General features: G+C 42.6%; 1 protein-coding gene across 1 annotated transcript; it reads left to right on the top strand.

Annotated features, from left to right (window-relative positions):
- The first annotated feature begins 724 nt into the window (after positions 1-724).
- Positions 725-24,515, top strand: capn1 (calpain 1). Its single transcript, XM_069172279.1, has 22 exons — positions 725-1,948; positions 2,470-3,195; positions 6,214-6,283; positions 8,072-8,190; positions 13,120-13,253; positions 14,259-14,427; positions 15,916-15,999; positions 16,935-17,020; positions 18,505-18,579; positions 18,737-18,897; positions 19,521-19,681; positions 19,799-19,810; positions 19,897-20,108; positions 20,462-20,501; positions 20,594-20,659; positions 20,757-20,814; positions 20,999-21,063; positions 21,195-21,263; positions 21,477-21,555; positions 21,716-21,832; positions 22,078-22,136; positions 22,476-24,515. The coding sequence occupies exons 2-22, from the start codon at positions 2,938-2,940 to the stop codon at positions 22,500-22,502; spliced, it is 2,121 nt and encodes a 706-aa protein (XP_069028380.1). The 5' UTR covers positions 725-1,948; positions 2,470-2,937; the 3' UTR covers positions 22,503-24,515.

The raw sequence follows: 24,515 nt of genomic DNA, 5'->3' as shown, positions 1-24,515 counted from the left end.
TTAACACGTTATATGTTTTGATTTGAAAAACACATTTCCACAGAGAGGGTCCTTGAGTATTTTGCTGTGTTGTTTTTCCTCTCTGTGTTGTTGGACTGCAGCTGCTGGTGATGAAGCCTGGGGGCTTCTCCTCCTTCCAGTATACGTGTGGATACTGCTTGTCGTTCCTCATAGATGTCACTACCTGCACTGAGGTGGAGGGTGTGTGTGTGTGTGTGTGTGTGTGTGTGTGTGTGTGTGTGTGTGTGTGTGTGTGTGTGTGTGTGTGTGTGGCTGGTTGTGGTGTATGGGAGCGTATTTCTCGTGATGGTGGGAATTATGAAATATTCATCATAGTCAGATTGAACTCGTTGGGCAGGGTGCGTCCTGATAACCACGCAGCAGAGATAAAAACCACATGCTCGGGATCTAACATGTTAGAGGAGTGAGAGCAGACCTACTTTGGCTGCAGCTTTTCTTTAATAACTCTTTTCAAAGTAACTTAAAAATAAATGAAAAAAATAGTAGTGGTTTGCTGTCTGGGTGGACAATATGTTTTTTTTTTTTTATACTATTCAGTAGGTGTGGGATCTTATCTCGTAGATAGCAGCTGCAGAAGTAATTATGTCTAATTTACGACTCAATTTTGTATCCTCAGATCAGTGAGGTAAAATCTCTATTTTGCATGATTAATTAATTTGTTTTCCTTTTTTAAAAACGGGTCAGTGTAACGTTACGATGCTCAACATTAATTTTCCTCATGAATAAAAACTAGAGCCTGAGGGATGTTTGAGGCTAATATACTGTATATACAGTATTTATACAGACACATGTTTTAAAGTGATACCTCCGATGTGGTTATCAAACACTTGTGTAACAAACACACTTGGTGGAGGCAGGATATTTTAGAGTTTCCTGTCCAACTTCACTGGAAATGTAATAGTTATTAATAACTATAAAACCCACTTAGACAGAATAAATGCAAATATTTCCCAATCAGATGATTGTTAAAGTTTCTGTGACTGTATTTATGTAGTTGGTAGGTTGTTTTTGCCATTCTAAAAAAAAAAAGTTGTTTCTTTTTCTGATCAAGTGTCAGTGCTGTCACGTGAGCACTATATTTGGCGTCTTATATTGAATTGTATACGCATGACAGGAATAAAACAAACGGCAGTCGAGCTAAACGGTATTTTTACTGGAGGTTGTAGCCCGGTTCGCTTCAGAGAGCTCTGAGTTCGGTTGGAGTGCTCACGTATGCCCCAAAAAATATTGACTCATCGGTCTGAGTTCGCTTCCAGGGCTGAAAGGGGCCCCAAGTGTGAAAACTCCCTCAGTATTAGTAACAACACTTGTGAAAGTAGAAGTAAAGGTAGTTGTAGTGTTAGTAGAGCAGTGGTTGCACTTGTAGCACTCGCTGCAGCTTTAGCGGCCTCTCAGCAGTAATGGTAGGTGTAATACTCATCCAAGTACTACTTGTAGTTGTACTAGTACTGTGTTTTCTAGCAGTAGAGGTAGAAACTGTACTAAAAGCATCCAAAATAATGGTCACAGTTTTTCCCACTCTGTCACACAACAGACCTGAAAACCTGCTTTTTCAACTTCATGTTCTGTGGCTCTGCAAACAGGAACATTTTTCAGGGCCAGTTTAATGGGTGTGGTTTACAGTGAACAGTGGAAACTGTTGCAGCGCTCTCCGAGCCGACGGCTTTTCGCTCAGCCTCTGACAGTCGAAGTCTTGCAACAGGAAGAGTGATTAGCTTGGTGAGAGTTGCAATAGTAAAAAAAAAAAAAATGAAGAGAGAGAGACGGAGCGGAAAGAAATGAAAAAAAAAATGAAGAGAGAGAGACGGAGCGGAAAAAAAAAAAAATGAAGAGAGAGAGGTTAAAAATATACATCTGTTTCTGGGAGTTTGACAGAAAGAGAGAGAGAGAGAGAGTGTGAGAAGCTAAGGGAGGATTACAAAAGGCGGTAAGGAACTGAGGTGAACTCTTATCTGTCTGCCAAAGCTCCAGTTCTGTCAAGAGCTCGTGTGGCGCTAAAAACACCGTTTACACTTCCTCCTCTCTGGCTCTGCTTAATTAAAGAGTCAGAGAGCTTTTGCTTGTTCCTCGGTCCTCACGATGCCCTTCATTGTGCATCAGGATTCACACAAGAGTGCACCATCTGTCAGCCACGTGCACAATTTGAACAACACACACACACACACACACACACACACACACACACACACACACACACCTACATGCAGCTTTTGGTGATACACTTGTCTGATTAAATGTGGACTTCAAAGTGTGTTTGACTGACGCTGTGTAGAGATGCAGTAGGCGGACTAATCCCGGCGCTATGGGTAGAAAGAATGCATATATATGATTGACTGGAAAGAAACAAGGAGGGCGTGTTTGCCCGTTAAACCCTGTGTGTGTCCGTACAAGGTGTGTATGGACTTGCATCTCTGCATACTTTCTGATCGGTAACTCTTTTTTTTTTAGGGTTTAGCAGCAGCTGGAGGAACAAGGACGGACGGACGGACCTACGGACATCCCGCATTTCTGGCATCTGGATAATAAATAACCGGGATCATCAAACCTGCCGTTGTTGTGAGGAAGATTTCTCTCTTTGGCCCTCTGAGCTCCTGCGTCTGTGATCCTGATCGCACTCGAAGTGGCCGAACCACAAAGTACCGCAAAACCAAGCAGCAGCCCGGTCTCATCCATATTTAATAGCTTCTTAATGGCTGCTGATGTTTTATTCTAATTTGTGATTGAGCCTCAAACTCATCGGTGCTTTAGATCAAATCCGTTTTTGCTGCCGCTGGGGCTTCGTGGAAAAGCTGTAGATGCAATAAGTCACAGCTGACACGTCTCTAGATCTCACTTTGCTTCCAAAAGAAATATAAATAAATCCCAGCGGAGAGCAGCAGTCGACCCGGCACTTCTTTAACCCCCCACGAGCTCAAGATGGTGGAAGAGCACATTTACGCCACAGGCATTGCCGCCAAGCTGAGGAGCCAGTGGGATCGCGATGAAGGTCTGGGACAGAACCACAACGCGGTGAAGTTCCTGGGTCAGGACTTTGAGTCGCTGAGAGCCCAGAGCCTCCGGAGCGGGAGGCTGTTCGAGGACAGTCTGTTCCCCTGCGCCTCGTCGTCTCTGGGATTCAACGAGCTTGGCCCGAGATCCTCCAAGACCCAGGGAGTCCGCTGGATGAGACCCACGGTGAGTCATGGAAGGGGGGGGGGGCGACGGCATCAGCATCATATTTCTAAAAGTTTGTTGGACCATTTGTAAGTTAGTTTCTGTAGTTTCATCAAAGCTTTCTTCCAACTTAATAGTGCTAAGCTTTTAAACTTTCAGAAAAGCAAGAAGTCTTTTGCCGAAGTACTTACGAGCATATCGGACATAATCATTAGAAGTGTAATGAAGCTTTAGCTGAGGGACCATTTTTGTTAGCCAACTTATTACAAAATCATCTGTATATCTGGCTCAACATCAGAGACCATATTTTTAGATTTTAAAGTGCATTTTTTTGACTGTGACTGAATAGCCACGACCGATTAAAGGCTTTTTAATTAATCACCCTCTTGAGTGCCTCAGATTTCTTCAAGTTTTCAACTCAAACTGTTTGATCCCTAAACTGTTTGCACCAGAGGGAGGACCACTCACACACCCGAGCAGCACTTCTCCACGCTCAGTCTTTTACATGACCTTTGTTCTCAGCTCTCTTGGCTTTATTAGGACACTCACGAGTGTGCGTCTGTTCCAGTGTAGTTGGAAAGCTCCAACATGTGAGGGCTAAAAGATTTAAATTTGTGTGACTTTTATATAACAGTCTCTTTGTTTTCCTATTGTTTTTTTCGACAACATCTTTTCCAGCTGCATTGCATGCCATTAAAATGTCTCAAATATCAGCATCTAATTTGCACTGGAGCGAATCGTCTGCACTTATACTGCGCTTTTATTTTTCTCACTTTTGCCACATGTGGACGGGAGGAACCGGGGATTAAACCACCAACTCTCAACACCGTCTGAGCCACAGCCAAACGAAACACCGGGAATCCCTAAAAACAATTACGTTTTAACATGCACGAAAAACGAACATTCCTGCAGTAACTTCATCATAATTACTTTATCTGATAAATCATTGGAAGACATGAAAAAAAACACTTTATTGAAGCCTGTAATAATAAACCAGTTGTCTGTTGCCAGTTGCCAGTCTGTTTAAAGAATTAACAAATAAGGACTGAAGGGTCAGACTTGTAGTTCATCTGTTCATCAGCAACTAAACTTTCAGCCAGGAGTGATTGCTAGATGTAATTTAGATGTTTCAGCAACACCAGTAAAAAGTTCATTTTGCTCCAGTTTAGGCAGCTTACAAGAGATTGAAGGTGCATCACATCTTTCTCTCCTTCCGACTGAGTAATTTCTTCTAGATTTCCTTTCCTCTGTGTCTGTCCTTGTCTGCCTCTTCCTCTCTGACTCTCTCATCACTTCACACTCCATCATAAACACACCACCGCGCTCCCCCCTGTAGCCGACTCTGACACCAGAGAACAAAGCGGGACTGGCTTCATCACGCCAGCCCCGAAGACGGCACACACTCATTACGGTTCAATTTGCACGCGTCGTGACGGGTCTCTGCTGTCAGTCCTTTAACGGTACGGAAAGACGAGCCGCGATCTTAAAAGCTCTCGGGGTTGTGATCGTCTACGTGACTGCAGCCTCTAAGCTCCCATCACTGCTTCCATTCCAGTGTGTAGACCACCGAGTGTGCGCGAGTGTGCGCGAATGTGCGCGTGACCTGTTCGTGTCTGTTGGCTGTAATGCTTCTTGGGGTCCTGACTCTCCAAAAAAAGAAAAAGTCAGGTCCTCCATAATGCATAGCTCGCCTGCACCGCAGGATCTGTAATATTCAGGCGGCATAAGAAGGGTCATCTCTAAAAATCAGTGCGCCGCGTGAGTCGTAAAAAGAGGATTCAGACGCGCGTGTGTCGATTTATGTTTCAGAGAATTCAACCGTGTGTGTGCGTGTTTGTGTTCGGCATTAGGAGACATGTAATATTTCTTTTTATAGCTTCATGGGGAAATTTCTCACGCTCAACACGCTGCGCAGAAGATGGTTTGTAAAGCAGGAAGTTAAAGAAATGTTTATTGCATCATTTCTGAAGGTCCTCAAATAGTCTGGTGCTAAATTTAATGAAGTCGCTCTTACTGTATCGAGAGAGGCACACATTACTGTGTATTGGAGAAAATTTGGGTCCTATGTGCCCACGGTCCTAGGTTCCTTGGGTCCTATGTTACCTAGTTCAATCCTAACCCACAATAGCTCATCCCATATTAATACAAGTGGGGAACATTTTCTTGTTCCCATTATGAGCTATATAGAACTGGGGAACAAAATAGGAACGATTTCTTTTACCTTCACATGTAAATATAATCAAAGGAAGCAGCTTTGCAGATGTTTGATCGGCTGCTCTGCTCCTGCTTCAAATCCTCTGGTGAAACACCGTAATCGCTCAGAGCAATGACATTAGCAATGACTTTCTCTAAAAGATTCCTCCAGCTCCGCTGTCACAAGGACAGATACAGGAGATCATTCCTGCCCACTGCAATAAGACTGTACAATAACTCACCTCTGGCAAAATCCATCACAGTACAATAACACTGTTGACTGTGTTTCTTGGTTGCTTGTATATTATATATATATATATGTTGACTGTTTCTTGGTTTGTTGTATATAATATATATAGATATATAATGTACTGTATATACTGTGCATTTTATATTTTATATTTATATTTTTTACTGCTATTTACTGCTATTTTATTTTATTGCTTTTCTATTATTATATTATTCTATTCTATTGTTTCTATTATTGTCTTATTGCTTCTGTATGTATGCTGCTGTGGCGAAAAAATTTCCCCTCGGGGATTAATAAAGTAAATACCTACCTACCTACCTACCATTACTGCACACATAGAGATAAAACTGATGGAGATTTTTGCCAAATGAGGGACTTGTTTTTTTAAGTGAACAATTTTCAAATGTACTCTTGTGTCAGGAATGTGTATGAAGTCACGTGCAGTGTAATTTCTGCGGGACAGAGCCTTTCGCACTGTTCTCAATGCAGTCAATATGTGAAAGACAGGGAATGTAACGTTTTCGCAAACGTGTATGTTTCAAGGGCCAGAAAAGTGCTGATCGTTCTGTTTGTTTATGTGTGTGTGCACTCGACAGGAGTTATGCAAACGGGCCGAGTTCATCGTAGACGGAGCGACGCGCACAGACATCTGTCAGGGAGCTCTGGGTGAGTCCCGCTGGGAGAGTTCCCGACTGGTTCGGTGTTACTACTGCATGACTCGGCTATTAGAGGAGAGGAGAAAGAAGGAAGAAGCATAAAAAAATAAAAAAAATAAAAACTGTTTCCAGTTGCAATCCTAAATCTAAGGAGAGCCTGGATGTAAGTCATGAATAAGTAAAGCTTCCATCTCTAATGTAGAACCGCAGAAAACATGATCTCGAGCAACACACTCAACCCATAATGGGATAATAACTGATTTCAATATGTATTTTTATTTCAATTAAATATTTAACTGTTATGACACTGCCACAGGTTTATGTTAATTGGTTAGGAAAACAAATGAGATGTATTCATTTAATTCTTTATAGAATTTGTTTGTAGATAATAAATAATGACCAAAAATTGTGTTTATAATATTTGTTTGGAAAAATGGATCCCCTGAGACTTAAAAAACGTCCAACATTTTAGCCGACTGCCTTCTTCTAAACACAAAGAGAAATGAGTAATAATTAAAAGAATAGTTTGACTCTATGACTCTCGTACCCTTGAAGCTCATAAATGTATTCATGAAAACGACACAAAACAAAGTGCAAAAACAATTATCTGTAACTTTTCTGGGGTTTATGCACCAGATTTTAGCCGTTGGCTTAAGAGAAGGTCAAACGGAGGTCACAGCACCTGACAAAGAAATAGTCCCACACTGTGACACTTTTCACTTTTTTAATTTTTTTTTATCAGACTTAAGAAATGTTCAGTCACAGAAGAAGTCCGGCTGTGTTTTTTTTTTAGTAGCTATCCCCATGTGCAAAACAATGTTGATAGAGTACCCTTTTAAATATGATATATTATTTGGATTATTTGAAATTTTTAAAGAAAGAGCTCTTGGGTTAAAAAAAATGCCAGGTCACCTACGGTACAGTAAGGATGGAAAACAAAGCAATCAGAGTAGACACAGCAAACTAAAAACAGGATGTGATGACGGAAATAGGTTGGACAGCCTGAAGGAGAGAGAAACCGACGAGTGTTAACTCTCCAACAGCGGTTACAAGTAGCACTTTATCGCCTCAGATGTTTTCCTACTCGACACACAGCTCCATCTATAATTCATGCCGTGTTTTTCTGCCTCACATCTGTAAACAAGGCCACCATCCGAAGCTTCGGTAGATCGTAGATCCGGCCCGCACGGAAGAGCTACTTCTTCATATCGTGAAATGAAATACTTTAAAAGGCCCCCAATTGATTAACCCCCCCCACCCCCCCCTCCAAAAAAAAAAAAAAAAAAAAAACAACAACAAAAAAACCCAATGTTGAGCCAGAAAAACACAACGCTCCAGAAATGTCTGCTGTGACTCGGTGACTCACGGAGGGTGGGAGCCTCGGCTTGGTCGCCTCCCCTCCCCCTCTCTGAAGTCTACTGCCTCTCCCCGTTGAAGGGCAAGGCTTTGTGCAAACAGAGTTCCTGGCTCTCGGCTCAACTGAGCTGTTACTGGGCGAAAGCCAGTTTTATGAGCGTCCCTCCCGTCGAGACTGCGAGTGCAGTCAAGCTCTCGCATGAATGACTCAGACATTTGAATGTGCAGATGAAGGGGAAGAAGAGCGGCGCAAGATTTAGTATATAAAGTAAACCCTGTCCATGCCCAGCATCTCTTTTTACATAAACAACCTGCTGTCATTCATGTTGATATATATGGTGCATTTATACTTTCTACCTGTTAGGGGCTGCTCCAGGTTATTAAAACTGTGTGTGTGTGTGCGTGTGCGTGTCTGTGTCTCCATGTCTCCCTGTCTCCCTAGGGGACTGCTGGCTGTTGGCGGCCATCGCCTCGCTGACTTTAAACGACAACCTCCTCCACAGAGTGGTTCCTCATGGGCAGGGCTTCCAGCAGGGATACGCCGGCATCTTTCACTTCCAGGTGACGACAGCTTCACTTTCTGCGTTTACTTTTTAATGGCTGAGGACAGAAAACACAACAAACACAGCAGACACCTCCCACAGATTCATTGTGCTCTTCAGGGGCAGGTTCACTCAGACCTCCATTAAGATTCTGGTCTCAGGCGTGACTGTTTTTGTAGCGATAACTTGTAATATAGCTTTATGTGAGCTGCTAAACACTTTCACCTGAGGGACTTTCACAGTTGAGGTGGATTAGAAACCATCATTGGCCCGCATTAGAGAGCATGTGTGGACCTTTGGTTTCAGTCTGAGGAATAACAGGAGTCGGCATTTCTGCCCAAACTCTGTTTTTTGTGCAAGGTGGAAAAAGCTGGTTGGTAACTGGTGTCGTAGATCCCCTCCTCTGTTGTTCTGGTTCGTTATAGACGGCTTCATTTACTCCTCTTTCAGTCCATCAGTCTTCTCCGGCCAAACTCACATCACTGTCCTTAAACGAGTCCCTCGTCCTGCAGATGAAGACGGACTCTCCGAGTTCTGTCCCGAGGAGTCGGTGCTTGTGAAGCGGTTGTTTTGTCACTCCGATGTACAAGTCTGAGCGCTGCATTAAACTGCGTCCAGTACAGCGCTCTGCTTATGTCCTTGGGATGGACATTTTTTTTGTATTTGAAACTAAGTCACAAGAAAATCCCTGATGCTATGAGAGGATCATTCATTTCACAAATTCCCATCCTTTCTCCTCTTTCCTACCTTCTTTTATTTTTGGTAAGAAGTCCCGAGTGGCTTCTTGATTTTTGTTACAAGTTACAAGCATTTATGCTCCTGGCAGCTTTCTCAGTGCGTAAAATAGTGCCGAAATGATAAATTGATTCATCAGTTCAAAAGCAACAAGGAACAAAATTCATTTAAAATAATATCACTGATCATTTTAAGTAATCAGTCTCTCCTGAGAAGATTTCCTGCTTTTCTTATTCTCATATAATTGAAACGGTTTGTTTTCATCTTGCTGTTTTAATCAATCATTAATGAGCATTTGCATGAGCTCTGCAGGTTGTGATGTGCATTTGTCTCTTCTTTCTGACATGGAGTCAAACCATATAACGGTTTAACAGATTGATTGACTTATTACTCAATAATGAAAAAACTCAGTTGCTAGTTGAAGATCTGATGTGACGTTTCTTTCGTAAGAGCTTCCTTTTTTCTTCGTCTTGCCACAGTTTCCCATCAGGAACGTGGGATTTAAAACACTACCTTTGTGTCCTAAGCTGCTCTCTTCAGCCTGCAGTGAGTCATCCGCGCCCAGTCAGCCAGAGAGTAAACTTTACCTGGGAGGATCGGAGTAACTGTCAAATGGATTTAAACACCCCGCTCTAAAAGTAGCCAACACCCATTTCCATTATAAGAGATACACGTTTTAATTTCTAATCAATCAAGACGATCATCCCACCATCCCTTTGTCTCACGTAGTTCAGTATCTCCGCTCCTGTTTGAAGAATTGGTCCTGCTTCTTTGTGACAAAAATTTTAAATATTTTCAACATGGTGTCATCCTCTGCCATGCAACTGGGCCTCATCAGCTCAACTTTGCCTTGTACACAAAACCAAATACTCCAAATACACACTCAACACACACACACACACACACACACACACACACACACACACACACACAAAACTACAGGCTAATGTGTGACGGCAGCTGCAGTGACTCAGGTGATGGCCTGATGATAAAAACCCTCTTATGCTTCCGCCAGTGAGCCGCTGAACAATAAACACATTCAGTCCGACACTGGGCAGGGAAATGCTTTACAGCAGGTTCGTAATGAGGAGAGTTTCAATCTGAATTGAGGAAGTTCTGGTTAGTCTGTGTGTGTGTGTGTGTGTGTGTGTGTGTGTGTGTGTGTGTGTGTGTGTGTGTGTGTGTGTGTGTGTGTGTGTGTGTGTGGCCGCGGCGTCTTCTGTTCTCTGGAGATTTTGTTTGGTGTCCAGGACTTTCTCTACTGAGATTATTTCAAAGAAGCGCATCACTGTTCTCCACGTATTTCACAACAAGTGCTTGTAGTGTTTTTTAAAAGCTTAATGAGTTTACATCTCATTCCTTCAGTGATTATGAAAGATGCAGTAAAGTGGTGTTAGAAATAAGAAATCTTTAGAATTGCAAATTTTTTGACTATTCTGTTGTTCTCTTTTCTGACGTCAGGGACTGGTGTGCAGGAGTGTGTCAGTCTTGTGATCTTATCCGTGAGTGTTAAGTGTTGCGAAACACCGCTCATGTTTCTTTTTATTCTTCTTCTGGGAGGAATCTGCTGAAACAGCAGGAGAGAGACGTGAGAGCAAAACCTCGAACTGAAGACGCGCAAAATCAGTTTTACACTCGACATTTCAACCTGTTAACGATGGCCAATTTGTTTCTTTTTGTTGTTTCACTTTACTCGTTATTACGTAGGAAACAAACAAGAGAACACGTGTCGTCATCAGTGATATTCCACCGCCTCAGCCCGCTGAGCAACTTTGCGCTGAGTCGGCTGATCTGTGCGATGCAGCCAGACCGTCATCCTTCCAAGTGAACGAAGGGAAACAGGCAGCAGAGGGGAAGCTCCCGCACATCAAAGACACATGGTCCATGCAAAGGGACAGAGATATAATGTAGAACACACAGACACACACACACACACACACACACACACACACACACACACTGCTCCCTTGTACACTAGTCTGATGGGTCAGGGTGACTCAGTTCCAGAAAAGTGAGCCGAGGGGAAAACGGAATTTATTTTTCACTGATTATTTCCAGACAAACTGTGTTAATCTTTTTTCATTGTCGAATACGAATGTGCATTTACTGTATTTATATATTCCTCTCTGCTAGAAAGAGTTGAAATAATGCTTTAGTTTGTTCCGCAGGCCTGCGCATGCATGCATGTGTTGAATATAAATGAACGAAAGCTAAATGGCTTGTAAATACTTCCAGCATGTTAGTAAAGAGCTGCCCCACTTTCACCGTCCTCTTTCCCTGTTGCCTGTTTAAAAAAAAAGATGAAAAAAGTATCCTCTTTTCACTGCTGGTATGTTTCTACTCCTCCTCAAGTCTTTCAGGGATCCTCCATCCCACCCGTCCTCCCTTTTTGTACAAGTTGGGATCTTTTTTTAAGCCTCTGGATGAATTACCCAGACCTGAATGAGTCATCTGAAAAAGTTATTATGAGCGCGGGTGGTGGGAACCTTTAATCGGTTTAAGTGGTAGGAGAGAGAAAGAAAAAGGAAGAGGTCTGATGGGTTATCTTGTGTGAGCGAGCGAGCGAGATGGGCACACAAAAGGAGGAAGAATGAATAATAAACTAGGCAATCTCAGCCGTCGCAGTCGGAAAACAAATGAAACCGCTAACTGGGGCAGAATCTTTCACGGTTTATGTCGTATTATAGCTCATATTTTACACTGGGAGCCATGACGGATTGTCGCATTGTATTGAGGAGTTCTCAAGCGTGAGAGGCTGCGTCACTGCAAGTCAGGACACGCATGTGGTCGGAGCCTGTGAGGCCGGGTGACGCTCGCACACAGCTGTGAGATGAAGCCTCCGCAGAGTAACATAAAGGAGTTGTGCGGTCTTGCATGTTTGCAGGGGCGAGCCTGTATTTGTGCGTGTGCGTGTGCGTGTGTGTGTGTGTGCGTGTGCTCGGTGTCGTCCTCAGGCAGCCGTGTTGTGACACAGCTCCTCCCAGAGGTGGATTCAGCTCTGCAGGCCATGCAGGACTCACCCATCCAAACATGCTGCACATTACAACACAAATGTGTAATCACAAAACACACACACACACACACACGCACACACGCACACACACACACACACACTCTCTCTCACTCTCACTCTCTCACTCTGCCAGATGTGGCCTTTTGTTTGCCAACTGACAATCCTGCAACTTCCTGCACTGTTTTCTTTCTCTCTTCTCCAAATGTGATTACTTTGACAAATAAGTATTTCTTTCATAAGACCGTATCAACACGCTGGCAGCTCTTCTTTTGCATGAAGTTTATTGAATTTCTGCCTCGGGGTGGGGGTGGGGGAGGGGGGAAGGGTTTCTATAGCAGGCCGAGAACAACTGCTTTTACAGTTTGCTGTCTGCGCTCCGTGTACTTCTTAACACAATATTTGCAGATTTAAATTCGACGTAAATAGCTCAAAGACAGGATTTAGGAGATCATCCATTCTGGATTTTCAAAAAAGCTGAAGTTGCAGGTGTTAAATATTTCACTGCAATGTGGACGGGAGGGCTGTTAAAGCTGCAGACGTCTTTGTGTGCGTGCACGTAATCTATGCACGGAGGCCTCTGTTCCTTTGAAGCCTTTTGCAGAATGTAATTTGCACCTCGATGACAGAACATCGAGATGAGAGCGAACATCACAGGGATTTGCACATAAACTAAATAGATCGTGATCGCTGTGGTTTCTAAATTTATCTCTCCTGCAAACACAAAAAAAGAAGCTTCAGGCCGGTTTTTACTTTGATGAAACCAGAGATACTTTGATGAAACCCCTCCAGATTTTCATGACGTTATGTTGGTCTCTTCTGCCCTCTTCTGGACATCAGGCTCACTGCCACGTGTAGTAAATAAAGGGGTAAAAAGCAGAGCAACATGTTTCAGCTTCCTCTGAAAACCATTGTGTAAAATAAGCAGCCTTCTTTTATTTTTTTTATTTTATTTCTGCATTCGAAATATTGCTTTGGTGTAAATATTCAAATCAGAAACATAAATTATTAGAATTCAGTATATTCTGCCCATATATTCACCGATCACAGCAGATCGGTGAAAACAACGTTTTTTTTTTTTTAGGTATCAAAGTGACAAAACGATGTTAAATTTGCCTTTTGAGGTGTTGAAATTGTGCCCCAGACTCTGAACCATACTTGTGATATTGCTCTGAATGTGTCCTCTGCTCTCATGCTGTGCAGTTCTGGCAGTTCGGTGAGTGGGTGCAGGTGGTGATCGACGACCGGCTGCCGGTGAAGGACGGGAAGCTGCTGTTTGTCCACTCAGCGGAGGGGACAGAGTTCTGGAGTGCACTGCTGGAAAAGGCCTACGCCAAGTAAGAAGCGTAATCTACATCAACACTGAGGCGAGGCTGATGATGCATTCACGTCCCATTGTAAAAAGGCACCATGCAAAACCCCCCGATATGCTATGTTTATTTTTCCCTGTATTACAGATATAGAATGATTTTTATTTATCTGATTAGAATAATCAGCGGATATTATTTACAGTGTACCTTTAAAATGTGACTGCTACCAACACTTCTGCTGTGTTTGCAGTCTGTGTTGACATACTACTTTTAGTTTGCACAACAGGGCATGAGGTATCAATCAGCGGACACACGCACACGTCCTGTTTTGAAGATGAAACAAGTGTTCGGGTTGTTGTTTTTCCAGTCTGCAGATCATATTTATGGTAAATTCACGATGACGTAAACATGAGAAAAACACGTGAGCACTCAAATTTTCTTTCAGTCGGATGATCGCAACTTCAGGCTCATTGATGACCTGTAGGTTAAGAAGAAGCAACTTTATTTTGGCAGGAAAAAAAACAACGAAAAAACAGATTGTAACTGAGGTAAGTCTTGATACTTTGGGACTCGTACGAATCCAAACTGCAGGCCGAAGTATTTCTGAATCATATCTGGAAACTGGATGTAGACAATGCGAGTAGGGAACGTGACTGAGAAATCCCTTAAAGAGGCATTAAGTAACTCAAGGCACCAGCTGCTCCGGCAAACAGCTGTAAATTGAGTTCGCTGTAAAAGTGAAGCGGGCTTTGTTCATTGTGGCTGCCAAGTAAAGCGAAGCGTTCCGGATGAATAGCAGAAAGGAAACGGGAGCCACAGAGCAGAGGGGTTTTAGGAGGAGTTAGATTGATGCTTTGTTACTCGGTGAAGCTCTATAGTCATATATGGTAGTTTAGCAGCGCTGGAAGCGTCCCATGAATGAGAACACACTGTACTCTGAACTTTGACTGCACTCCACTTAAGCTCCCTTCATGTACCTGATGGTTTTCCATGTATTATCTGAACTTTTTTTTGGTATCTTTTGTGTCCCAGGTTGAACGGCTGTTACGAGGCTCTGTCAGGAGGCAGCACGTCCGAGGGCTTTGAGGACTTCACGGGCGGCGTGACCGAGATGTACGACCTGAGCAAAGCCCCCTCAGACCTCTACAGCATCATCAGCAGAGCCATAGAGAGAGGATCGCTGCTCGGCTCCTCCATTGACGTCAGTACTGGAATATTCGTACACAATCTGACGCCCCTCCCCAAAAAAAGGGATAAATTAGCACTGATTTATCACAGAGCGTTCATTTAATACTCCTGGCTTTCCAATCTCATGGTGCAGCTTTAAAAATATACAGGCACCCAGACACAGTTAGAGACTGTTATACAACTGAAGAGACATATTTTTCCTGCTGGTAGAGACCAACAACGGAGCTAAAAGAAAGTGAATATTGGACTTAAAACGATCATGTGGTCAGAAGCACAACTCCAAATGAATGACAGTTGCTCAGATAGATTTTTAGTGTTGTTGTAAGCAAAACCACATTATGTTTTTGATCCGTTTCCTTTTTTTCCTTTACGCATTTTTTAACCTTTGGATTGAGGCACAAGGAAATACCTGTTTATCCTAAAGACATGTCAATGGAGTGATATTGATATTCCATCTAGCTACATGTAAAACCATCCTTTTACTCATCTGGGATTAATCGGTTAGATAATTGCGCCGTTCAAGTAATACAAAAAATATAAAAAAATGGTCTGATGTAAACATAATGAAAACAATCCGCCCTCTCAGTTTTCATTACCTCCAGCAGGTTTTTGCTTTTAAAAATAGATCACCCTGTGCAGCTTAAGTCAGCTTTCTTTAGTCTAAGTGCTCCTCAAAACAATTACTGTCACAGCAGCAAGTTTTAACTGACAATATTTAACTTGTAAAGCTACATTAAATGTAATGGGTGGTGAAGTTTGGGGGGCAAAAACATGGTTGGAGCTGGCATGAAATCCCCACGAGTGTCAAGGACAGTTGAGCGTCGGGTATGTTTGCAGACAGGGAGGACTGAACTCTGTCTGTCTTGCTGAAGGACAGCTCCTGTAATCAGTGTGCCTCCTTGTGTGTCTCAGTTTGGGTCGGGAGAACCGCCAAACTGGCAGAAAAAAATCGAAAGAAAACACACTTTCTTTTAGTAAAACATTGACATTAATGGCAACAAACAAAGAGAGTCTGGTTCTTTCTTCTTTTTTTTGTTTTTTACTGTGACAGAGTTTAAATGACATGGCAAGATCCATTTACTGTTTTTAAGAGTTTAAGATGAGGCCAAACAGTTTGAATGAAAGAAAAATGATGCATATAAGTTTTCCATTTGCTACGCTAAGAGACGGAGGAATTCAGTTCGCCTGCAGGGATTTTGAGCATTGCGTAGATCTTTGCATGTCTTTGAATGTCATCAAGTTCACAGCAGATGTCACTCTGCCTTTCATCTGAAGCGGTTAATGAGTTCAAATGATTTAACAACCATTGATAGTCATTTGATGCTGATGATAATGACCGAGCCGGGTCGTGACACTCACTGTGACCGCTGTTCGCAAATGTCACTAATCTCCGTCACATGTGGAGCTCCAGCACGCCGACACATTTCCTCCCCGTCTTTGTTGTTGTTGTTGTCGTCGTCGTCAGCGACCTGTGCTTCACTCCGTGTCGTCTCGTCCTCAGATCACAAGCAAGTCAGACATGGAGGCCGTCACGTTTAAGAAGCTGGTGAAGGGACACGCCTACTCCGTGACCGCTGTGGACGAGGTGAGCCGTAACACAGAGGGATGTCTGATCAGTATCGTCACTGGTTTGACTCCAAAAGGTAGACTAATAGGATTTGACCTTTGATTAATGATTGAAATCTCTTTTTTTTTGAGAGGCTGAAGTCCAAAATATCTGCACAGTTGTTTTGCACGAGCTCCAACAGATCGAACAATTTCCCTTGTCTTTCACTTTTTCAAACACACGTTGATATATTCATGGAAATATGAAATGTAAGCAGAGGGCTGTAAAGCTGATCTGACACACAATCAGCAAAAACAGTTTTGTTTGTTTATTTTGCCTCCTAAAATATCCAGGACTAAATGTTGAATTTACTTGTGTCACAGGTTATATAAGTCACTTTCTGACATTTATTAGATTTTCTAAGGAAGTAAATTCCCTGTAGCTCAGTTGAATGAACTAAAGATTAGTCAGCTCGTTTGAAAGTCCACTAAACTGAAAACAGGCAGAGTAAACCAAGATATTTACAGCCTTTAGGCCCCCTTTTTTTTATTGTCGTGCCGAAGTTAGATATATTTCAGTCATGTACAACCCCATTTTCATTAAAGTTGGGTTGCTGTGTAAAATGTAGATAAAAACAAAATGCTTTGATTTTGATAGAATAATTTGTTTCTAAGTGTTATACTGTATACTGTACAACTATATCTGTTGAAAAATGAACTCGTCACACTGAACTCATTGTTTCAAGTGAAGACCAGCGAGCACGAGAACATGACGTAATCTTTAACGTCATCTTCATAAAACATTAAAATGGTGGCTTCTCTTGTTATCAGGGTTTGTTTGAGTGTAGTAATTCATTTCAGATTCATTTACAGTGGATGCACATGACCGTGTGCAGGCCATTTGTTCAACCGCACAGCAGAGTCGACGAAGCGGATATGAAACTCGAGCATCTGGTGTGTTTCTTTGCCCTGTAGGTGGTGTACAGAGGAAATATGACGAAGCTGGTTCGCATCAGGAACCCGTGGGGGGAAGTGGAGTGGACTGGATCCTGGAGTGATAAGTAAGAGTTCACTTTAAACGCACCTAATGTAACAACCTGTTTCCTACTTTTCCGTTGAAGCTGACAGATAAAAGCGGTTTCAAGGAGCCTCTGATTGAATTTTCTCACGTCGAAATTCTTAACTTCGTATAGAAATTGACAAAAAGCTCGTATTTACAGCCTGTGAAATCAGCCCTCTCTGATTTGAAGAAGTCCCATAAGAGAAAAAGATGAAAAACCCACGGGGTGTTAGTCGGGTTGCTCGAGCTGTTGTCATCATCAGGCCGAGGAGTTATACTGGTTGCAGGAAAGGGCGGGTTTACATTCTGTGATTACTACAGTTACAAAACTAAAAATATCAGACATCTCCACCTCCCCCTCGAAATGTTATGTCACAGTTTAACTGAGCACTTTCAACACTTTGTTTCTCCCTGCTGAATGTGTGCAAAGAACTGGGAACTGTTATAAAAGTAACGTCTTATGAGAATTTACTGTATAAATTTGATCTGCTGTTTTTCATGGCCTCCATGTCTCGACAAAAGTTTTCAAGAAACGTCCAATTTCAAAAACAAAGTTTACTAATATTTACAATACCTTACTTTACAATAAGAATTACATTTACCTAGTTAAGTTGAAAAAGCAGGTAAAAATAAATCTAAAAAAGCATCTTATTGGGGTTAAATGGCCGCTCAGAGACATTCTGCTTGGTTTTGGATGTTTTTGTTCACTACCATCTGGTAAACAGCCACTAAACCGGTCAGGTCAGAGCGTATTTATTGTTTTCGAGCTGTTGGTTGCATGAGGTGAAATCGTCCTAATTTGGTGTAAGCAAAGAGAATCTGCTGCAGAAGATTTCAGAGGAGCAAGTGAGTGAGGGATCGAGTGAACTGGGGGAAGAATGTGCTCTCGTTAATCCTCAGACAGATCAGCTCCTGTCGCAATGTCCATGTTTAATCCGGCGCTTCGGTCCAAACGGAAACATCTCGATGACTAATCAGTGGATTGCCATGAAATTTCACACAAGCACTTATCATCCCCTGAAAATAAATCTTGCTGACTTTGCATTTCCTTTGAATTTCCCTCTGGCACACCCATGACGATTTATTTTTGTGGTTTTACTGAAAGTGTGTGCAAATGTGCAATTTTGAGGTGTTGCTATGGAATTTGGTGACCGTTGGGAACCATCTCTCATCAAGCGCCACCAATAAAATGTAAAAACTACTTGCACAGCTAACCTAACAGCTTTCGCATCAGTCCTTCCTACGTTCCTACGCACGACATCGCAGACACACTCGACTGAAGACTCTCAGTTCTGTTGAGAAAGAAGTCCAGTTTACAAAGTTATTTAATAACAAGGAGAAGACAGAGAAAGTGGATATTAACATTGTATATCGAATGGGTATAAAAAACTCAGCTTGAACTGAGGCAAAATGTATCGATAACCTCGACACTGTCTGCGTCCAGTTGATAATTATTTTTGTCACATGTTGTCTTGAATTCCTCAGCTCCAGAGAGTGGGACAGCGTGGATCGCTCCGTCAGAAGTCGGCTGCAGAACCGCAGCGAAGATGGTGAATTCTGGTGAGTGTGCATAAACCAGGAAACTAAATAGACACTGTAGATATGGTTATATACATTCTTCATCTACACTGAGACAAAGTTCCACTCTTGGACTTTTGGGATGGCAAAATAATGTCCAAATAAAACTTTAAAACCAGAGCCATGTCCGTCTGTTCAGGATGTCGTTCAGTGACTTCCTGCGAGAGTTCAGCCGTCTGGAGATCTGCAACCTGACAGCAGACGCCCTGCAGAACAGCCAGCTGAAGAAATGGAGCTCCTCGCTCTATCAGAGCGAGTGGAGGAGAGGCAGCACGGCGGGAGGCTGCAGGAACTTCCCAGGTATGGATAGCAAAGAAAGGGATACTGCAGGGAAGGGAGTAGACGGAGGGATGAGAGAAACACGTGTGAAGGTGGGGGTATAAATCAAAGAAAGACATCACCTGCCACTAACCAGACCCGTGTCATGGTCACGTGGTGTTAAATTCTGTTGAACAGAAACACCGATTACTCCCACTACAAGTGTTAAAACAAGCTGGTGTAGAAGGAGAGAGAAGATTTGGACACATTTCCTGAAGGAATGTGAACCAGTGACTCCTATTTAAACAATGAGCAATGACACAATGGTCTATTCGTAAAATAGATATTAGGAAATACCCCATTGTGACGTGCATGGAAATGGAGTCTGTTTTCTTAATTTACTACAACACGGTGAAGAAATCATTAGAATTTTTTCTATACTACTGATAAGAACTAAATTGCTAAAACTAAATGATCCTCTCTTTACCTGTGATGAGTTTTCTTAAACTTTCAATCGCTGTTCATCCTTTATAATAGTGTCATTCATTGTTTATTAAGACAGAGCGAGCTGTGTATGTTATAATGACAAGCCTTATTACTCAATACCACATTATAGCTGGAAAAGAAAAGGGAACAATCCAACCTTTTTCACCTTCTGTTTCCAGCAACTTTTTGGCTGAACCCTCAGTTCAAGCTTGTGCTGCAGCACCCAGACGCTCCCGGCAAATCCGACTGCAGCTTCCTGGTCGCCCTCATGCAAAAGGACCGCAGGAAGAAACGGCGAGAAGGCAAAGACATGGAGACCATCGGGTTCGCTGTGTATGAGGTTAGCAGGATTCCAGCAAGCTCCATTTGTAAAACCTAATCCTGTGTGCAACTTAAAAAAAAAAAAATATTAAGCTTAATTTCTGTCTTTTTGTGTTCTTTATCGTCTCTTCTCCAGGTTCCAAGTGAGGTATGTTTTTTTTTCTACTTTCCACTTTCTAACTGTTCAAGAAAAGAATAAAGCGCGACTGCTAACTCTTTCAATTCCCCTCTCAGTTTCGCGGGAGGTCGGGGATCCACCTCAAGCGAGACTTTTTCCTCACCAACGCCTCCAGCGCTCGCTCGGAGCTCTTCATCAACTTGAGGGAGGTCAGCTCGCGGTTGCGGCTGCCGGCTGGGGAGTACATCATCGTCCCCTCCACGTTCGATCCCCACAAAGAGGCTGACTTCGTCCTCAGGGTTTTCTCCGAGAAGCCTGCGGACTCTGAGTGAGTGGAGACAACGGGAGACAGGAGTGAGGGAGGAAGCAGAGTCGAGGCTTCGGCCGTGACTGTCATGTTTAGGGGGGAGGAAATGAGTGAAGATGAGCATTTTGACCTGAATAATTTACACAGCCTGAGATGCAGATGATGAAAACAGAGCACACGTGCAATGAATGGGGGACACAAATGTGCAAATGCAGACGATATAGAAAGAAATTCTATAATGGCGAGTTTGGTGCGATTTGGACACGTGACGCATTTGATATTAATACGGTTTCATAAAAAGGCAAAAGTATTCTGAAAATCCAAAATGAGTTACAGAAAAAGCAACTTGAACTTTCTTCGTCTTGTCTCGCCAGGGAGCTCGATGACGACGTCACAGCAGAGCTTCCAACAGAAGTGAGAGGAAGACGCGACCGACACCTTTTACACCTGGCCACTCGCATCGAGACAAACAAACAAACAAACAAACATTTGTGTTTGTGTTTCAGACTGAGCTAGATGAGAGCCAGATTGACGCCAGCTTCAAGAGTTTGTTCAGACAGCTGGCGGGACACGTAAGTCTCCCACTCGCAGAAAGTGGAACAGTTGCTCTAAGAAGCGGCTCGTAGCATCCAAACAGTCCTGTTTAATTTAACGCACCTTTTTTGTTAGGACATGGAGATCAGTATCACGGAGCTGCAAACCATACTCAACCGGATCATCGCCAAACGTGAGTCGCAGGGGAACTCATCCCCATCTGTGCAATTACAAGACTACATTTTGCTTATTATACAACATTGTGGAATTAATTTAGTATCAAGTATTTAAAGATGCCACTTTGCTTGACTTTTTTCAGTGCAGGCTGTTCAGTAAATTCAATCTCATCTCTTTATCTTGCTTCCTCGTGTAAACAGATAAGGACCTGAAGACGGACGGCTTTACAAAGGAGGCTTGTCGCAGTATGATAAACCTCATGGACGTATCCTTGGCATGGTGTTCAATATCGGCTCCTTTTTTTTTTCTTATTTTTTTCCCCTTTTTGTAAACAGACTCTCGCTCGTTTGATTTTGCCGTTGTGACCACGAAATGTTCCGTAACTTCTTCGGTCAGACCGACGGCAGCGGCAAGCTGGGCCTGACGGAGTTCCACGTCCTCTGGGAGAAGATCAAACGATACCTGGTGAGTCGGACGGGGGTCAAGCAGGGGAATCAGGCTAAATATTGATTGCGCTTCGGGCCACTTGCGTAAGCCGGCTGTTTATTTTGACAGCTGGTCAGTGCACTGGTCGTTCAGGTTTTTTCAGTGTGGTGTCTAAATGCTTGGTTTCTTTCCATTTTCTTGCGTCCGTGTGTCATGTTCTTCTTTCTCCATTATTTTTTGTGCCCACGTTAGACGATATTCAGACAGTTTGACCTGGACAAATCGGGCACCATGAGCTCCTACGAGATGAGGATGGCTCTTGAATCTGCAGGTACGGTTCCTTTTCATTCCAATACAAGAAAAAAAAAAAAAAAAAGAAAAGAAAATCGAGGCCTTTTCGGTCTTCTTTGCACATTTAGACGTGTCTCTGCTAGTTCTTTTGGTTTCTATATCTTTCTCTGATTTCCCTCCGTTCGTCTGCCCTCCTTCAGGCTTCAAGCTGACCAACCACCTCTTCCAGTTGATCATCCTGCGCTACACTGAGGACGACATGGCTGTCGACTTTGACAACTTTGTCACCTGTCTGGTCAGACTGGAGACGATGTTCAGTGAGTCACATTACATGCAGTCCTTCAGTGTCTTTTAAGGAACAGTTCGCTTACTTATTATCCACTTCACTGGCAATGCTACAAAAAAAAACGAGCAAAAAGGCCAATGAGCTACTTGTTGTCATCTCACCTCAAAAAGGACAGAACGAGCCAGAACTGTTTGTAATTGAAAAATATACACATTGTAAATACAGCGTACAGTATATGCATGAACAATGATTCTCTTTGTTTTTCTCTCTCTGCAGAAACCTTTAAGACCATGGACACAGATGCAGACGGTGTCATATCCCTAACCTTCTTCCAGGTAAGACTAAACAGTCAGAAATGCTGCCACATACCTGAACGATGTCTTTTGTTAATTGTCCAGATTTGAATTTGTGAGCTCGTGGTTACAACACTGGAAGTCGTGTGCAACTTATGCTTGGCATTCAAGTGAAAATCACTGTTGCTAGGCAACGCTAGGCAAATGTTGAGCTTTGACGTTGATGACGGGGTTTCGCCCACATGGACTTTTTTTTTCTCCCCGTGCACAGTAAATACGACCTCATTTGAACGCAGCATAACTTGACGTCTCCATTCGTACATTTCATGCGATTTATTTCCAATCGCTGTCCCTAATGTCCGTGCCCTCCTCGTTCTACAGTGGATTACCCTGACCATGTTCGCCTAGAGATGAATGGAGTCCACTGTAACCGCTGCACTGCATCCCGCTGCAGCTCCAGGCCCAGTATCTGTTGTTTCAGAAGTGCCTTTTCTTCACCAGTTCTTCCTCTCCGCCGTCATGCTGCTCGCTGCCGAGACCATCTGATGCTAAAAAAAACAACACCTGTATACTCCTCTCTACAGTGCCTGTACTGGAAACGTTTGCCAATCCTTTATTTGCCGCCTATTTCGCCAACCGGGAGACGCTCGCTTCTCGTAGCGGGGGGCGGGGGGATGACAAACTTTTACTTTTTACGATAATGTAACTTTAATTAAATGCAGCAACATGTAGTTAGTTTGGCTGAAAATTGAGCAAGGTAGCTCCAAATCTTTTTACTCCGTAGCCGAGCTGTACTTGATATTTGAAGAAGGGCTAGCTCGTGGTTGCTTGGTGCAGGAGACTGAACCTAACAACACAAAAGTAAATGAATGAATTCAATAAATTGGAAAATAAGCACTTCCTTGTATGCTCATAAACTGCTGATAAGACACAGAGGTAACGATAACTCGCCTTACATTATTTTTTACTATCGCTTTAAGAGTATTTTTTTGTAAGCATGACTTAGCTGTCCGTCAGTGTAACTTGTGTCTGCAGTAGAATGTATTTTTCTGGTCTGGTTGATCTGTTCTATTTAACCTTTAGTGAGATCATTCTTACTTCATTCTCATTTCAAATTAAGAGCCCTCTAGTGTTTCATACACAGTACAGCCATATAATAATTTTGACCTTTTACTCAACCAATAAGATTACTTTTGCCTCCACTGTAAGTTTGTGGAACCAAAAGTTCGACCTTGGTTTTTCCCACTTTAAGGTGACCGACAACTAAGACAACTTGAACACAATTTGTCTTTTAGGTTTTAATGGTGTTTCTTATCAGGATTTAGCTGTCTTAAATCTTTATCTTAAATAAGCACTCGATTGTAACTGATACTTCTGCACAGCCACGACTATCGGCAGACGGAAAACCTGCCCGATTTTTAATCCAATCGCTCGTACTTGAGCTCGACCAGACAATCTTCATCACGCGGCTCTCGGATCTGATTTTTCGTACAGCTGTTTGAAATTGCTGCCTGTCAGTTATTCCAGTCTGGGTGCCGGATGCGGTCGAAGTCTTGACCTGCTCCGTGTGCTGGCTTGTTCTTCAGCCTATTAATCACACAGCATTCAGTATATATGGATGTGCGTTTAAAAAAAAAAAACAACAACTCTACCAGCTTTTTATAGCAACACTTCTGGCCTGGCACTTTTATGTTTACATCTTGTGCCAAAGTGTGCACACACGGGCCTGTTCATGAAGCTTTACTGGGCCCCGCAGTTTATGCAGAGACAATGGTGGCGTGCTGTATCATAGAGAATGTGTCAACAAACCTAATCCTGTTCAGCTTTAATACATACCTGCTTATTGTGTTATGCATGACACTTTTTACACTTTTTTTTTTTGCAAGGTATGAAGCAAAAAAAAAAAAAGAATCGCCACCTTTAAACTTTGTATGTAATGGCCTGAACTGGATTTTCATGTGTCAACGTTCTTTAATCTTGCCTTTCAAAGGGAACAAGATGTCAATATGGAGTGACAGTAAACAATTATGCAAGACGGATGGATATGTTGTATGCATGCAGTGTGAAATGTGACATAATTTCCCTGCCTGCCTAAAAAAAAACCAATTCTGGTCTACCAGGGGAGCAAGTTTTATTTGAAAATTGTAAGATCTACATGTAACTTTCTCATCGAGCAGTTTTTAAGCGTTTCAAATACCCAAATCATTTGTTCTGCCAAATGCATTTGAAACGGTTTTCGTGCCGAGCACTTTCCATCTGTATGATATACTCTCGACATTCTTATGTAACAGTGTAATGTTTACAGTCGGAACATTCTGGGTCCCTAGAATCCGTTCATCATGCAAAACTGGTTTATATTGGTTTACCGTGTGTCTGTAAAACTTCTACACTTTGAAAATAAAAATGGGAAGGTTTTTGTGA

Source organism: Embiotoca jacksoni, unplaced genomic scaffold (genome assembly GCF_022577435.1).
Source record: "Embiotoca jacksoni isolate LCO1_2020_lvr unplaced genomic scaffold, fEmbJac1.0.p SCAF_51, whole genome shotgun sequence".
In the NCBI taxonomy this organism is placed as follows: Eukaryota; Metazoa; Chordata; class Actinopteri; family Embiotocidae; genus Embiotoca; species Embiotoca jacksoni.
Note: the sequence above shows the minus strand (reverse complement) of the source record. Positions and strands in the feature narration are given on the sequence as shown.